The sequence below is a fragment of the Melopsittacus undulatus genome, chromosome 4, assembly GCF_012275295.1.
Source record: "Melopsittacus undulatus isolate bMelUnd1 chromosome 4, bMelUnd1.mat.Z, whole genome shotgun sequence".
Taxonomy (NCBI): domain Eukaryota; kingdom Metazoa; phylum Chordata; class Aves; order Psittaciformes; family Psittaculidae; genus Melopsittacus; species Melopsittacus undulatus.
The window spans coordinates 53,726,699-53,744,998 of record NC_047530.1 but is presented as its reverse complement, the minus strand read 5'-3'; the positions used below and the strand labels follow the sequence as shown (position 1 = coordinate 53,744,998).

Below are 18,300 nucleotides of genomic sequence, written 5' to 3'. Positions count from 1 at the left end.
CTTTTGATAAAATAGTCTTACATTTAGATAAGGTATTAAATAAGTATATATTGATGAAGTTTTAAGTCCACAGGTAACACAAGAACAGAACAGATGTCATACTTTTAAGCAGTCATTCAAACTTGCATGTGGTTACATTTTTTCCACCAAAGGAAAAAGCATAAAACCTCTTTGTGATTTCTACATGTGAAAACAAAGACCGTGTGCCCAGATGGATATCCCACGCTATTACCTTTCAAACCTCTCATACCCATCTGTTCATAATAAAAGCAGAATCATGTGACTGAAGTTTGTGTGTATACAATATAAAAATCATACCTGAAATCTTTACCTTTGTTAATTCTCCGGTTACCTGTCTGAAATCAGGATGCATTTGTGATTTCTTTTAAAGGGGGGGGAGGTGTGTGTGTGTAAATTTTGTCTAGCTGAATGTATTTTCAAGATACAGCTCCTCACGATGTTTCACATTATTACAAAGGGGCTTTATTGGCACATTCTTCTGACTTTGTGCCTTCTAACTTCTAATTTTTTTGTTTCTTTAGAGTATATTGTCTTCTAAGAATAGTAATTTTAATGCTATATCTGTCCTTGCTGAATGATAATGCTGACTGATTTCTTACAAATCTTTAAATCATACCAACTAATGTATTATGAAGAAACACATACTTCTATGAAGTTTTTTAACACACAAGTGCTTATAGTGTTCAGATAATCTTTTCCTAAGAGTTCTGTTTGTTTTATTTGTCCCTCCTCTTTGTATCAATCTTAAAATTATGTCTGGTTATTTTCTTACAGATATTAGCACATTATAGAACTGTTGTAATCTTTTAATCTTTGGCATACTTCAGCTTTATATCAGATCTTAGCAACTATATGCATATTTTATATGCTGAAACAACAAAGAAATACTAGCAGATTTACTGATAGGAAAAATAAATCAATGCTCAAGTGCAGGTTCTCAACCAAGCCTCCTCTTCACGATATTTAATGTATTAAAGTGACTTTAATAATTCATTGTATCATAAGTTAAACAGTAGTATTAGTAATGGGTTTCTTGAGTCATGAGGTTGTTTTTCTTTGTTGTTCCAGAGAAGCTTTTCTGAAGTGGTAGAGTTGTACATTTCAGTTGGTTAAAGTTTTCACATTTGACTTTACGTTTTTAGTTTCAAGAACAGTCCGAAGGTAACAGTGCACGTCCTCCCTGAATAATCCATAAGAAGTTGTTCTCAATCAAATATCTGGTCTGTCTGAATGAGGAATTAGAAGTATATGTGCAATTGCAGGGCTACACTTCTGTTAGGATGAGGGACATGTAATGGGATAGTTAGGGTAACTGGATTGCTGTGATGGATGGGTACAGACTCTAATAAGGCCAAGGGGTAAGGAGAGGAGGGGGACATGTTCTTCATATGAGAACAGCAGGACTGCATAGGTCTCTGGTTTGGGATAAGTGACGAGCCAGTCAAGAGGTGATGGGTCAGAATTAGCTGGCAGAGCAGTGTGTGTGCCATTATGGTGCTGCCTGCTGCAGAGTGCCAGATCAGAAAGATAATGAGGCTTTCTTCAGAGAACTGTAAGGTGCCTCATATTCACAGGCCCAGGTTTTCATGGGAAATTTTAACCAACTCCGTATCTGCTGGAAGAGCACCATAACAGGGCACATGAAATTGAGGAGCTTTCTGGGATTCAGGAATGGCAACTGGTAACCTAAAGCAGGTTATTGAGCACTGCCAAGGTGAGACACTGCTGGATGGACCTCATACTTAATAAGAAGAATTAGTTGAGAGTGTGAAGACTGGGGACAGCCTTAGAGATAGCTTAGAGACAGCTCCTTAGAGATACTCTGAACACACTTTTCCGTAAGAAAAGAGGGGAAGCTTAAAAGAAAGACAGACGTTTTAAAAAAAGTCTGGATTGATTTGTGTAAAGTTGTATTAAAATGTTTACATTTGGGCTTCTGCCTCTTTCTTTAGTCTGTATGAAGAAGCCTTTAAAAGGAGTTTGCATTGCAAAGCTATTCTGTATGTTTTCCTGTTGCGTTGTGCCAGAAACAAGAGTAGAACCTGGCTCAGATTGCTCCAGTTAGTTTGATCAAAACAGGTGCATCACTGACAAAGAGCAAAATTCCTTCCTTCTTTTTCAAAAAGTGCTTATTATAAGTGCATTTAATTCTTGTTTGGCCTTTGCATGAACTTATCCTTGAAGGTGGTCTGATTTATAGTTAATCTCCCTTAGGAATGGATCCTGTATCCAATGTAACTTAAGCCTCTTCTGTCTATTAATTCGGTCATCTTGCCACTGGGCTTATATTTCAAATTATTTTGTCTTTGTTATTATTTGGCTAATTAATGTATGCATTTAAGTTTACTAGCTACAAGTAAATACATTTTAGTTTCTTTCCTTCCTTTCATCAGAATTTATGCTTTTTATTTATTTATTGAGGACTAAGAAATATATGGTATAGCAGAGAGAGAGAGAAAAGAAAACCTGTCAGAATCAACTGTGGCTTGATATAACAAAATGAAATGTGTGACTCTTCTGATCTATTGCGTTTTGTTTTGTTTTAAACTTAAGATTGTCTTGCAAGGACATGGAACACGAGTGAATGCAAAATCTCAGCCAAGTGGAGAGAAAGCCTTTCGCTGTGACTACGATGGCTGTGGAAAACTATACACAACAGCTCACCATCTTAAGGTGATGAGATGTAAAATGAGTGTTGTTACTTAGCAGGCATGATTATGTGGTTAAAAGTAACAGAAATTGACAAAGAGGCAGTCATAATTGTGCTCGTTTATCAAATGTTTATTGGATTGATTTTATATCCAATAATTGGTTGTCCCAGGTGCTTTGCTGATTTTGCTCAGTGTTTTGGACAGTTGCAGGTGTAGGATCGTGTTAGGCTCCTATATTGCCAGCACATAAGAAATGTCTTGAGATAGTTTCTAAAAGCAGTGTCCCAGTTTCTAAAATTGTGTCCTTTCTGTAGAGGTTTCATGAAATGTAAGAGGATCATTAGAAGCGCTCAGTGGAATAAAAAAAATCAGAAGACACTTGAATGTGAATCATATGAAGAGAAATAAAACACATTGTATTTGAGAATGAACTGTTTCTGTGTTGAAATACTGAAATACAACATTTCATTAAGGTTATTGGATGTCTTGACAGGTGCATGAAAGGTCACACACAGGAGACAGGCCATATCAGTGTGAACATCCTGGATGTGGCAAAGCCTTTGCAACAGGTAATCCTTGGTAGACTAGCTCCTCCTGCTTGCTAGTGCTTGTTTAAAGTAAGTTTTTAATATTGCCTTTTCTAAACTGCTAAAATCTTGGTTGCGAGAACTGCAATAAAAAAACAAAGGTCATAATTTCAGCTAGTGTAGAAAGTACAGGGGATTTAACTTAGTTACTGAAGGATGAATGACATGAAACATTTAATATTTTCCCTTACTGTTCACTTGTCATGCTATTTAAATAGTCCTTTCTTAGCTAATAGTATAAATTGAGGTGATAATAAGAAGCTGAACCTGTTAGTATGAGGTAAGTACCTGATCTGTTCCACATGTAGAAGGAACTTTGATGGAAGAAGCTGCTTTAAGTGATATTTATTGTATCTGTATCAGTCATGTTTCTCATGAGTGAGCTGTACATTTCATATAGACTACTCTGCTTCTATATGATGCTTTTCCTGAGATTGAATTCTATTATGCAAAATGTAGTTATGAAGAATGAAATACGGAAGAAAGTGAAAGAACAAATCTTGCTTCAAATTTTATTCTTTTACTTTGAATGCAAACTAGCATGATGCTTGGAAAAGTGAAGGTCCGAGAGAATCAACAACAACAAAAAAAACCACAACAAAAACCCCCACAAAACAGAACAAAATCAGCTAATACATGAAGTACTGTTTCTTTGAATATGAAAAAGCAAAAGAAATGCTGATGAGAAAGTTCAAAAGGGAAACAACCATCCTGAAACAGTTGCACCCAAGTTTAATTGCATAGTGTGTGTAAAGAGATTTCAAAACTGCATAATGTAATATTCTCTCCCAATGCAACAGATGGAACATTTCTGAAATGGCTGTTTCAGGGCTCTTTAGTCATGATGTTTTCAGGGAAGTGCAGAAGGAAAAATCCTGGTAAAATGGTCTTTGTAGAGTAATTTACAGAGGGCCTGATCGGAAGCTTGCGTTAGACTGGGAGAGTTCTTGATGACAATGAGTTCCTTAAAGTAATCTTAAAGAGAATGGACGTCCATGACTGCTGTCAATTGGTACCTATATGTGATGATGTTAATAACATGGTTTAACATAATTAAAGCCTGGATAATAGTAGTTCTTTTTGTGATGACTTCATTATTGGTACTGATTTTTGTATAAGCAAATAATTAGTTGTCATTTTAATTATATTGCTGGTAAGAGATTAAAAAGTATGTGGAATATAGATTATACAGCTTCCTCAGAAGACAAAAATATATATTTGTCTACATTGTAATCATTGCAGTTTATCCTTTTGAAGGGAAGAAGCATTATGGAAGTGTAATTTCTTCATAAATGAAGGATGAAAGAATTTCTAAAGTGTATCTTGAGTTCTGCTGTTCTGTATGGTAGAATAAGAGCTTGTCAAGAGTGAAAGAGCAAATTTTACTCACCCGGGAGCTTCCTGATTGGAATGGCAAGCGTAGCTTTTGCTGGTGATGGTTTATGATATCCTAATTTTGTGATTATACAGTTGTAACATCCTTTCTGATATTTAGGGTATGGGTTAAAAAGTCATGTCCGAACACACACTGGTGAAAAGCCTTATCGGTGCACAGAAGAAAATTGCACCAAGTCATTCAAGACTTCAGGAGACCTGCAGAAACATATCCGAACCCACACAGGTACTGTTGTCACCCCTCCTATTCTGTGACTTTGTACTTATGAAATCAGCCTGTGTATATTCTCTTCCTGAAGCACGATGAGCAAAACAGCATTTACTGAAAATCCAGCATGCTTATCTTGGAAAAAGTGCTTAAGCCTTCACACTGCTATGGCAAATGTGCTAACTTCTGTCAGTGTACCACTTACACTGTCACTGAGTTACTTGATGCCTTTACAGTTTCATTTGCAGCTGTAACAGAACAAGTTGCTTTTCCTCAATAATGTGGCTTGCCTCTTAGAAATGGCAGTGGTCTTAGGTTTTGGTGCTTTAAAATAACTTGCATGACAGCTTCATGAAGGTCTTCAGTTCTGAGCTTTTTGTTACCCTGACCTCCTTTCTCGTATCAGAAACATGAACAAAAATGTCACAGAAAAACAGCTGTTATCAAAACATCCACATCCATAAAAAATAACATCTTCTGTTTTGTCTCAAAAAGATTAATTTGAAAGCAGTAAATTCTAGACAGCATGTATGAGAAAGGCCAACCCTATGGGTGCACACATATGTGAACAAATTTCCATAATGTCTCTTTTGTTTCTGACATTTCCAATTAAAAAAAACCCAAACAAACAACAACAAAAAAAAACCAACCCAAATCTCATATGTAGGAATAACCTGTCACTTATTCTATTATGTATATTTACCTGCCTGCTAGAACACCAACATTTTTTTCCCACTAAACTTTCTGAATCTTAGAGAGGAAAAAAAAGCAAAAGAAATATTTTTTCCTTGTATTAAAAAGAACAAAGCGGGGAGGGATAAAAGCAGGCAATAAAAGTTCTGCTGGGCTTCTGTATTCAAGGACAGTCTGTTGGGGTTAGTGCTGTTTTGATGTTAAATTGGTCATCAGAATGAAGACAGAAAATTGTTATCTGTTTTCAGTTCTAGAAGAGAACTGTTTAACATTATGTAGTACAACAAGTACAGACTATGAGCTAAAAGACTTCCGTAGTACGGACAATAGCTTGATTAGCTGTAGAATGTTTTCTTTACTTCTTTATGGCCACAGAAGTTGTACAATAATTTAATCACTTTCATGTAATCTAGCAATGGAGACAAAAGACTTGAGCCAGCCATGTGTAACCATTTACACATTTAAACAATACTAATAATACAGCTGTAAGCTCCCAGCAGTCCAGGGACTGGAGTTCAGGGGAGTAAGTTTTTAGATGCATGAGTAGTTTCAGGAAACCAAGAAAATGAGAGAACTGCACCAAGTCCATTGAGCAGATGGATGGAGAGGTATATGCTCATACACCTCTATGCAAGCTCCAACAGTGCATCTGATGGAGGCAAGTCTGGGCTCTGCCCACTCTCACAGGGCTCCCAAAACTTTGCATTCCTTTATCATGTAGAGCAAGGTATCACTTCCTTCATTTTCTGCCTATTTTAGCCAGTGCTCTTTCTTTTCATGGCAGTCCAGTCTCACTTCCTCTTGCTGTCAAATGCTTGCCCAGGGTCCTCCATGACTTCCCTAGACATACCATTCTGGTATCAGAAAAGCTGCAGTGGATGATTCCTCACAGGTACTGTGGGATAGGGCTTGAAAGCTTCTGACTTGCTTTGCATTTCGAGTGCTAGAAATCTCTGTTACCTGGAAACAGGTCGCTTTTCTAACAAGTGCATTAGAAACTGAAAACGTTGGCTTCACCAACCAGTTGGGTGACATTCTTGCAGGCATTCTTTAAGAGTCTTCTGTCTGGTTTCTAAGGCAGGGTCTGTTGTTGGGCAGAGCTGACTCTGCAGCCCTGCTCCTTTCAGGCTTGATTTGAGATCCTATGCTTAAGCAAGGATTAGGGGAGCTATGGTAACACAACACTGGGGCGTGTATGCTTAATACACACACACACTGCCTTGGCAGAAAGCTGAAAAACCTTCTGAAGCAGCTGTTGCCCTAAGGAATGAATTATAGTTTCCTCTGCCAAGGAGCTAACTACTTCAGAGTTTCATGGTATTAATGTCTCTATCAGGACTTCGTTTTTTTATTTCTGTCTCTAAATACTTAATGTTATGTCTGTAGTGGTAATGTGTCTTCTCTGGCTCTCAGATTCTTCCCTTTGGTAAGCAGTACAGTGGGTGGAACCTACATAGCTCTAGGAAGTGTTAAATTACAACAGGACAGCACAGTTAACCCCCTTCATTCTCCTGCTCTGTGTGCTCTAATAGACCTGAAATGTCAGGGGTATTGGGATATTAGACATTATCTACTGAAGTGTTTTGGTGCAATGATGTTAAGTTATTGTGCTTAGATTTATATTGCATTAATAGAGTTATTTTAAAATAACCTGTATTTGTGATTGCTTTTCAGGCTTTAAATGATTTTCAGGGCTATCTGTCCTTAAAGAGTGTTCTCTATAATGAGTTTTACTGATCCACTTGTATCTTGGTTATATGTTAAATCATGAAGGAGGTTTTTTTTGTTTGTTTGGGGTTTTTTTTGTTTTTTTTTAGTTTTATGAATTACAATTGACAAATGTAAACATTTTATTATATACTTATTTTAGGTAATGTATGTATGAATGGGGAGGAGTGTTAAATACATACTAGAATATGGACAGTGTGGAAGCTAATCCAAGCAACTGAGTCTGTTTTATACATCACAAAGTACTAATCTAAATACTTCATAATTTAGTTTACAGATAGTATGATTTTCCTGAATTTTGACAGTTTTGGCTAAACAGTGTAACACTCCACGGTGGCATGTTCATGATGTTTCCCACTGGATCTCAAAGAGAAAATTAGGTAGCTTTAGATTCCTACATTCAGTCTTGAGTGTAACTGAAGATTTTTGTTCTTTTATAATTTTTGCATGTGTGCCATTTTTTCTTTATTTTTCAGGTGAAAGGCCCTTTAAGTGCCCATTCGAAGGATGTGGCAGGTCATTCACAACATCTAATATTAGAAAGGTTCACATCAGGACGCATACAGGCGAAAGGCCTTATTACTGTACAGAGCCAGGATGTGGGAGAGCTTTTGCCAGTGCAACTAATTATAAGAATCATGTGAGAATACACACAGGTATATGAGTGATGTTTTGTATTTTGAAGTGGAATCTGCTTGGGAAAGGCTTTGTTATTCTCCTTGTGAACACTGTTTTGGTACATTGTAATTGGGTTTAGTCATGTTTATGTGACCTGTCTTGGCACTTTCATTTGGGCTTGTCTACCCTGAGCTGAGGACAGTTAAGCAGTTAGGTTTCCTGCCTTGTTGTCAAGGCAGATTAATTTTGTTTTGGATACACAATTCTTTAAAATGAATGCAAAACCTCATCTTCAGTGGATATTGGGCTACATCCTTATATGGTTCTGGGGTTTGTCTCCATTGTGAGCTGCTTCTTAAAATAAATAACAGTAAAGTACAAGTCTGAGTATGACTTGGGCTCATCATTGTGAGTCATTGTTTCATCCCAGCTGTATTTTCCTTGCTGCTGGAGCAGTGTTCAAAACCTTTCTATAGAGTGGAGGTAAAAATATGTATCCAACTTGATCAGTTAGCAGACATAATTAGCACAGATTCAAAGGTTCCAAAATGTAAAAGCCAGTGATAGCTGTATAATCTTGGTAGCCTTAGGTATTTTATGGAAGCACACACAGGTTTCATAGAGGTATGTTTTGTATCTCAGATAATCTTTTTAGTTCATAATTTGGACATTTCTTTCATTGACCTTTAAATTAAAGTTGTTTTCATATGAAACCATAATTGTTTAAACATATGCTTCCCATAAGCTTTTTTCAGAGCTTAAAGACTCAAAAGTAATTGAAATTGTGCTAGGATATCAGCATACCTGATTACTGAGGAGAAGTGGGGCTTCCAGTAATAAAAGGACAAAAGTCTCAATACAATGCTAAACAGGCATTGCAGCTTTCAGCCTGTATCCTTCTGCCTTCATCAGAAGGATGTTTTAGATGGAATGGAGAGAAAAGGGGCCAAGTTTTACTGGCAGTTGTTCTACAAAAAAGACAGTGAGAAGCTGCATCAATAAACTCTGTGAGCTTGATCTTCACTGTTGGCTTTGAAATTGACATGTGGCTGGTAATGAAGTTGTGTCACCAGATATCATTTGTTGACATTGTTTTCTGTGCATCCTGAATAAAGTTCTCCTTATCCCTTTTGTTTTCCATACAGGGGAGAAGCCCTATGTCTGTACAGTTCCTGGCTGTGACAAACGTTTTACGGAGTACTCTAGTTTATACAAGCATCATGTTGTACATACTCATTCCAAACCCTATAACTGTAATCACTGTGGGAAAACATACAAGCAGATTTCTACACTTGCTATGCATAAGCGGACAGCGCACAATGACACGGAGCCCATTGAAGAAGAACAAGAGGCTTTTTTTGAGCCCCCTCCAGGTTAGAGTTTCAGTTGTGAAATCTTGTGTTGTATAAAATTGAGCTGGATAATATTTTGCTGGGTTTTTTTATAACCAAGGAAATGAAAGCATAGATAAAAATCTGAAGCACTTAATAAAGTTATTTAACTTCTTTGTAGGACTTTTTAGTCTGGTAGACAACTCGTAAACAGAAACTGAGAGAGTAATTGATCAGATCATAAACTTATTCACAGCAGTTCTGGAGATAAGAGAAATTTGAGATGCAGTCCCAGCAAACCTGCCATAAAAATGAATGTGGGGAGGGACCTGGGAGAATCTAAAATGCTTATGTTTGCAAGCTACTGAATTCTTCTTTGGTATTTTTCTAAGAGTGTATCTAGAACACCATGCTTGGTGACAGTCTTTTGTGCAGGAGTGAAGGCGCTGCCTTGAGAAAAGGAAAATCCATCTTTGCACTGCACTGATACTGTGCTGTTTTTGCTGTGGTTAATAGCAGTTTATGTAAACTGTCCTAGAAGCAAAGATGAAAATGAGTTCATTTGCTGCAGTGTGACTGTTGCCACTGAATCCTATGGCTATTAAAGATCAGACTGAAGGAAGTACTGGGATAGGACAAATACCACGTGTCAAATTGTGATGTTTTTACATGTGACTGAAGATTGGAAATCAGTGCACAAACTGTTTTGGTCAAAGAAGTTATTTTCCTATATATATGTGGGAAACTACACTGAAAGCCTCAAGGAGATCTGCTGGAATCTAGTTCCTTTTAAGGAAATTATAAGATTCATTTGCTGAGGTTAAACATTTGTTAAGATACTGAAGTCACACAAAGGCAACCCTGTGTTCTTCTGTGTGTTTGTTAATTAATAACCCTTTAAAAGCTGCCAGTTGTGTTTGCACGGAGCATCTTGTATGGAGAGGTTAACATATAATGAATTAATTAGTCACCATTTCAAATATTTGCTAATAAACTCAGTGTGTATTTTCTTTATGTATAGTATTTATGTGATAAAACTCACTGCTAAAAGATTATACCCCATGTTCCTAAAACAGACTTGCTGATTTGCTTTTATTTTTCTCCTCTTTCCATTAAATTTTTTTCTGTCAGAGTGTTTAAAACCTTCAAACCAGGCTGGCATTTAACTGTTGTCATTTGCTTTCCTGGCAGCATCTAGAGTATGTAAACTACGGTTTTGCCTTCTTTGTATCAAATAGGTCAAGGTGAAGATGTTCTCAAAGGTTCCCAAATAGCCTATGTGACAGGTGTAGACGGAGAAGATGTAATTTCTGCACAGGTTGCTACAGTTACTCAGTCAGGATTAGGTCAACAAGTAGCACTAATATCCCAGGACGGAACCCAACATGTAAGTAAACACAGTGTTGAAGAGCTGACAAAAATACATTGATGATTGAGGCAGGTATAGCAGATACTCATGTGCTTTCTAAGATCAGTTGGGATTCTTGATAAATACATACGTGGGTTTCTTTAGAACAGAAGCTTTTCTGAAGCTGGGTTAGGATATGTTTAGGATTGAGCCTCCTGTGAAATACCTAAATTAAACCCCATGTTCTGACATCTGAAACTGCATTAATACAAAGCTTTATTTATTTATTTTTCTTGTTATCTTTGCCACTAATAAAACAGGCATAGCAATTGTTACAGCCTAGTTCCTGAGGTTTCTCAGAAATCCCTAATTAATACAATATATTAATACCTAACAGTCATCTTCACTGTTGTTTTGTCTGCATGTATTTTGTTGTTGGGTGGAGGGCTTAGAAATGTCTCTAGTCCAGGTGCCTGCTTTACAAGCTGTTTGGTATTGTGCAGTTCTTACAATTTTTAACATAATCAAGAGATTAAGGAATGCTTTGAACTACCCCCACTTGAAATTTCCTATGGGTATACTTTTTTAAGGATTCCGAGGGATATATTTTTTAAGGTTTTCCTATGAAATTTCATTAAGAGGGGATTTCAGCACAACTCATTGGTTTAGCTATGGTAATATATTGAAGACATATGGGAAAAAGTTTCTATCTTAGCTGGAAATGTAGCTGAAATGCCAGTAGCATATGTAAGATATCTCCTAAATTCAAATTGGAAATTAAATATTACCAGCCTTGAACATTGCAGCAGCACTAAGTAACTGGCAGTTTTTACCCTCTAAAATGAAGGCCGAAAGTCTTGACATGGAGTTCTTCCATTTAGGTTATCCTTTAGCTTGACTTTAGTTCTCAGATGTTTTATTACCTTGTAAATCAGACATGAAGTCATTTATCTGATGCTCTAATGTGTTTATACTGGAGACATTAGTAATTTATATTGTTAATTTTTATTGTTTGTTTGTGGTTTAAGTTCTAAGCCCTAGGAGGGCCTTTAGTATTTCTGTTAAGCTCCTGTGTCAAGTATTACTGCCTTGAATCACATTGTCCATTGTGTGAGTTGCATAGATAATGTATCACACAGTTATTTGGGGTATGATCTGATTAACATGGAGTTGCAGTCTCTGGGCACAAGTATGCATTCTCTTTCTTGTTACTGAGAGCCATATTTTAATTTCTGTAAACAGATAATTGTCTGAAAGGTCATGGAATGTTAGGTCCTGATTAGTAAGATGAATGTGATGATGCCTCTTTGTCTAAGACTGGGAATTGGCCAAAGAGTGACGGTGATTCTCGAGGAATGCATGAGCATGCTGGTCAGGATGTGGAGTAATGCTACTGTATCTTTTGGCCAGTATATTAATTATGACCAGCTTAAAAGACTTTTTTCCCCATTATTAATAGACTTTTTGTTCCAGTTTGCTACACATTTTGTTTCAAATGAAGAAATTAAGCTAGCTGAGAATATTCCTGCTGAACCAACTAACAGGAATTTGTTTGATATATGCTGTTACACTTCAAATGCTTATCATCAGGTTTTGGTTTTGGGTTTTTTTTTTTTTAAAACCTTACTTAAAACATATGTTGTGTTGCCAAAAACTAAGACTAGGTGTGACCTGAGCAACAATTAAACCTTCTTTTAGTTCAGAAACTATTCTGTGTTTCAGGTCAACATAACCCAGGCAGATATGCAAGCAATTGGCAATACTATCACTATGGTAACACAAGATGGCACCACCATCACAGTACCTGCCCATGATGCCGTCATCTCTTCTGCAGGAACACATTCTGTAGCAATGGTTACTGCTGAAGGCACTGAAGGACAACAAGTAAGATATAATCCTGTGTAGATGTGTAATGTTCTGTTATAGGATGATCTAAAATAGGCATCTTTGCTCTGCAGTGAAGGACTTGGGGGTGTTGGTCAGTGAGAAAATGAACATGAGTCAGCAGTGCATGCTTGTAGCCCAGGAAGCCAACCGTATCCTGGGCTGCATCAAAAGGAGCGTGACCAGCAGGTCGAAGGAGGTGATCCTGCCCCTCTACTCTGCTCTCGTGAGACCTCACTTGGAGCATTGTGTGCAGTTCTGGTGTCCTCAACATAAAAAGGGCATAGAATTGTTGGAACAAGTCCAGAGGAGGCCACGAGGATGATCAGGGACTGGAGCACCTCCCATATGAAGACAGGCTGAGAAAGTTTGGGCTGTTCAGCCTGGAGAAGAGAAGGCTGCGTGGAGACCTCATAGCAGCCTTGCAGTATCTGAAGGGGGCCTACAGGGATGCTGGGGAGGGACTGTTCATTAGGGACTGTAGTGACAGGACAAGGGGTAACAGGTTAAAACTTCAACAGGGGCAGTTTAGATTGGATATAAGGAGGAAGTTCTTTACTGTTAGGGTGGTGAGGCACTGGAACAGGTTGCCTAAGGAAGCTGTAAATGCTCCATCCCTGGCAGTGTTCAAGGCCAGACTGGACGAAGCTTTGGGTGATATGGTTTAGTGTGAGTTGTCCCTGCCCATGGCAGGGGGTTGGAACTAGACGATCTTAAGGCTCTTTCCAATCCTAACTATTCTGTGATTCTATCTAAGCCATCACAGTTCTGTCATTCACATGAATTTATCTAAGTAAAGCAGTTTTCAACACTTGGCCATAGCATTCCTTTCACATAAAGGGAATGATTATTCATATTCACACTTATACATATGATGTGTTCTACTCCACTGCTATACATAACATATGGCAGAATGTTCTAAAAACAACTGGCCACTAAGAAAAAAATAAGGAACCAGTCTGGCATTTTATTTAGGTGCATGCATGTAAAATAAGACCTGGAAATGTTAAGGGTTTTCCCCAAAGTCACGTAGTCAATAAGTGGCAGAACTAAGAATAGAATCTAGTATGAACTGTAACATTATCAGTATTATGGGACTGTAGTTAATTTGGCAGATAGGAAGCATTTGTGTAAGTATGTATTTGTGGGTTTGTTCTTAATATACAAATACAATACCTAGCTTTTAAGGTAGAAGTATAGTGAATAGTTTTTAAACTTTAACTTAATAATGGATTCCACTGTTTGAAAAATGCACCAGATGAAAGTGAATATACTTACTAATCATTATCCTCTGTATGTATAAACACAGGCTTATAGACCCATTGACTGAATTTCTGTGCAGTTCTCAGGAAATTCATATTTTGAGAGCTAACAGGTAGCCTTGAGATGGCAACCTTTCTTAAAAAAGTTATCTTTTACACAATAAAATCATGCTCATGCATGATCACAGGTTTGAATTTAACTTGTAACTTTAAAGTAAAGACAACTATTGTAACAGATCTGTCATCCAGTTGATTATCTTCCTTTGGTATTGAAGGTTGCTATTGTGGCTCAAGACTTAGCAGCATTTCATAGCGCCTCATCAGACATGGGACATCAGCAACATGGGCACCATTTAGTGACTACAGAAACTAGACCTGTCACATTATTGGCTACATCAAATGGAACACAAATTGCAGTACAGGTAAGATGGTGATACATGTTTTTTGAAGTGTTTCTTACTTCTAGAACTATGCAACAAAATTTTTCTAATAAGCTTGGCTCCCCTACCAAAAAAAATACCCCATAACCATATGATCTCATATTTTAAATAATATATAGGGTTAGGAAGAGGAATAAGTAAGCACCTGATTTTCCAAATGAATCCATTCAGTTTCTAAATACTGATAAAGCCAGGAGCCTGACAGCCAAATTGAAGTCCTAAGGAGGTGATAACAGAGCTGCCTTTGCTTTGAGTAGCTCCAGAATGTTCGAGCTAGTGACTAAATGACAAGCAGTATTTAGAACTGTCCCATTAGGTCCATCTGGCAAAGAATCTGGTTTTCCTTTTCACACTGTCATGCAGCTTTATCCTGAGCCAACAGGTTAATGACCAGCTTTGTTTTTAATAGGTTGAGGTTGTCTTCAGTATTCCCATCACTGGACATACGTGCATGGTGTGCATATTCTTCCTAAAATTGTCTTTATTCAGGGTTAGTTGAAATTGCTTCTGACCACTGCAGATATGTTAACAGCCTTGTACTTTTACTACAAGATAATTTCCTTCCTAAACTACTGTAGAATCAATGTCATCATGACTGTTTTTCTTATCAAGTCAGGATACTGAAAAAACAGTTAAACATTTTATGTAAATTAATGTCATATGGTGTTTCAAAGAGCTGATCTGCAAGAGTTAAGAAAAATGAAGATTGTTTGCCAACGTTGTTTACCAATGTTAAAATGTAATTCAACAGCCACCATGACTTTTGAAAGCTTTATATTAGCTTTGTTGTTTCTGTCAAGCTGAAATATCATCTGTTTTGTGTGTCATGAAATGTGTTTACCATGCAGTTCTTTGAAGAAACTTTATTTAGTAAATACATAGAAACTCAGTTTAATCTGCTATCAGAAGCTGGCTTAATTGCCATGTCGAGTAGATAGCTACTAGTATATATTACCCAGAAGAGGTCTGACTCCTGATCACACTTGTGCTAAAGAACTGATCCATATCCAGGTCTTTGCTTTCATCTTTAATTTGTTTGTTGGGGTTTGGTTCTGTGTTGTGTGTTGTTTGGTTTGTTGTGTTTTTTTACACATTTATATCCATATGTAACATTTTGGATTTATTTATGTTTAAATGCATTTGTTTCAGCTTGGAGAACAGCAGTCTCTGGAAGAAGCCATTAGAATAGCCTCCAGAATACAACAGGGTGAAACACCAGGGATTGATGATTAACTTCCAGAACTGCTACCAGAACAATAGAGTGAAAGGTATTTTATTTTCAATCAAAGGTCCATGCCAGCAGCAACCCATAAAAACTTTGAAGTTCCACACTCACTGAAACTGTACACATTTTATGCAAGAGTGAAAGAACATTTTGTAAGTTTTGTGTACGTAACCCTTGGAATGGACTGACATCACCTGCTTCCAACTGTTGTATTTTCAGGAATATGTAATTAGGATTATATAGTAAATGTCCCTGTTATCCTTTCATCAGATTTCAGACTGGTCTACAAGCAAAAAATTGAATATAAGTACTGGAATTAATTTTTAATGTCATGTGCGAATAATGCAGGCATTACTGAAGAACTCAAATATTTAAAATACTATTGAAAAAATCATAAATTCAGGAACCCTTACAAGTAATAAAGATAACAGAGCCTTTTAAATTGCATTCCATAAATGGAAAAGTCTTGGATTTGAGCCAGCTGTAAATCTTCATATTTTGATTTGTTTCATACGGATTTGAATACTCTTTGGATTATCTACCCTGTCTCATTCATTGTAAATACAGACTGTTAATGCTGGAAGTGCTAATTATATTATCTTTAAATTGGATTATGTACAAAGGCGACACTTTGGTTGTTCAATATTAAAGGAAGTAAATCTAATGATTTTTGTTTCTTTACATATTTTACTTAAGATGTTACTCTCAAATTAATATGCAATAAAATATAGCGAGATTGTATTGTCTAGATAGGATGATATTGTTGTGTGACATACTGGTTTACTTTTTCATGAGACTGAAGTTCAAATTATTTATTTATGGCCATGTATAAATTTTTCAAAGTTTATTAATCATAATTTCTGATGTATTAATTTTGATCATAATCCACTATAGTGTATTAATTATTGTTAATAGTTACTTTAAACATTCTAAAGCACTATAAGAATGATTAAAGTAGTAAGTAATTAGTAATTAGGCAACCGATTTTGACTTAAAAAGTAAACATACCTGTTTTCAAGAGGTAAGTTTACTTTTCAAATGGTGCATTTGCAGCAAAAGTACAAGTACTAATAGTCTATTTTCAACAGTTCTGAGTGCCTGCTGCTACCATTCAGTGCCCAGGTTGGGCTGATAATCAGTGCTTTTGAAAATCAGGACACAAGTTACTAGAAAAAAGGAATTAGTTAATGATGATGTAAGTACAATGCCTCTCTATGCCTATCATTCTGTAAAGGGAAAAAATCCATTGTAGATACGTCTAACACATGCAGTAAAAAGTAATTTTTTTATATATATGGAAAAATGTCTTTTGTTAGTAAGCTTGTTATGTTAAAAATTTTTGGCTTTATGTAAAATTCAGTGCTTATTTTAGATGAGTGGCAAAAGCACTTCTGAAACTGAAGCTTCATCTTTTGCGTTCTCAACGGAAGGAGTAAACGTCTTCTGGACGAAATGTTAATCAAGTAATTGTTTTATAAGTATTGTGAGGTACACATTTTACATTAAGTCCATAACTACATACCTTGAGGTATTTGACCTCAAAAAGGCCAAGTTTAAATAGAACAAAGCTAATTTATCATGAATTACTGTATCAGAGTGGCTTGCAGCCTTTTGTTTTTCATACAGATGACCAATTGAAAAGTGCAATGGAAGAATATGGTACTGTGGGATAGGTGTGGATCTATTCCAAAGTAAAACCTGGAAACATTGAGGTTTTTCTGTAACTTTTGTATAGGATTGAGGCTGCTTGCTCACCTAGGTGCCAGTTTTCCTAAAGTGTTGTAATTCTTGATATCCCACGGAGATAAATGTACTATGCAAGGAGGATTCATTGCCTGTCAACTAGGTCAGTTTCTTAGTACTTATTACCTTTTAGACATTAAAAACATATCCTTTGACAAGATCATTCAAGGGTTTTTTCCTTATATTTTATTGCTTAATAGTTTCTGGAAATGGTGGCTGAAACAGTGGCTTTGACTCTAGCAAAGAAATAACTTTAGTTCTTACTTCTCATTTCCCAGGACATTTTCTGACCACTGTACAAATGTGAGTATTCTTCCTTCATACTAGTTGGTTTGCTGCAAGGCATTCAGAACTAGCTCAGCCGGGAAAAGCTGCAGTAGTTTTTTAATTGTTTATCTTACTGGTATCTTACCTGCTAGTCTTGCAAAAACTCCCAAGTTGTGCTTCCATGTTGTGCTAGCTACCCCTATAAAGGAAAACATACTTACTGAATAAATAAGACAGTTTGGTGTTTAAAGAGAAGCTGAGGTGACTACATGTGTCTTAGCTGTGAGACCTGCATTCATAATGGATTTGTTTTCAGAGTGGAGAGACCTGTGTGACTTTCTGCCCTGCTTCCATTCAGAGCGCAGTGGAAGGAGCTGTTTTGGTAAGCTGATGCTGCCTGATGGTGTCAGAAGGTCCTGTATGGAAACTGGACAGGATGAATTCAGGTTAGGTGGGAATATTGATGGAAAGGATTTCAGGAAGACACAAGTAATACAACAAAAAGGGTTGGGCATTTGGCAGTAGAAATCTCTATCCTGTCCCCATAGATTTTACTTCTCTTTTTGAAAATTCTATTCAGCAGGAATGCTTTGGCACACTAGAATGAAATAATTTATCAGAGGAATCATATACAGCAACTCAGTATATCGCTTCCACTTACAAATTGGATCCCACATTTCCAGCATTCCCAGTCAGAATTTTTCTTTCAATTTGAAATCCAAGTCTACACAAACTCCTTCCTTAAAGGAATAAAACCACAGTTTCTCTAGACTCTGCAGTCTACTCTTCCCTTTTAAATGTTTCTACAGCTCTTCACCACCGTGGTTTTGCTTTTTGTTACTATAGTCGAGTGCCTCTCCCGGTAGTAAAAAGAGAGAGGCGATTATTTTCGGTACTCA

General features: G+C 36.8%; 1 protein-coding gene across 1 annotated transcript in view; it reads left to right on the top strand.

The window, feature by feature from the left end:
- ZNF143 (zinc finger protein 143) overlaps nt 1–16,682 on the top strand; it is a 36,412-nt gene extending 19,730 nt beyond the window's left edge. Inside the window, exons 8-16 of the mRNA XM_034061882.1 lie at nt 2,575–2,694; nt 3,166–3,241; nt 4,755–4,880; nt 7,760–7,939; nt 9,047–9,274; nt 10,471–10,619; nt 12,303–12,464; nt 14,002–14,148; nt 15,316–16,682. Of these exons, the coding sequence (XP_033917773.1) occupies nt 2,575–2,694; nt 3,166–3,241; nt 4,755–4,880; nt 7,760–7,939; nt 9,047–9,274; nt 10,471–10,619; nt 12,303–12,464; nt 14,002–14,148; nt 15,316–15,399 (1,272 nt within the window). The 3' untranslated portion in view covers nt 15,400–16,682. The remainder of the gene's footprint in view (nt 1–2,574; nt 2,695–3,165; nt 3,242–4,754; nt 4,881–7,759; nt 7,940–9,046; nt 9,275–10,470; nt 10,620–12,302; nt 12,465–14,001; nt 14,149–15,315) is intronic.
- The last annotated feature ends 1,618 nt before the right edge of the window (nt 16,683–18,300 follow it).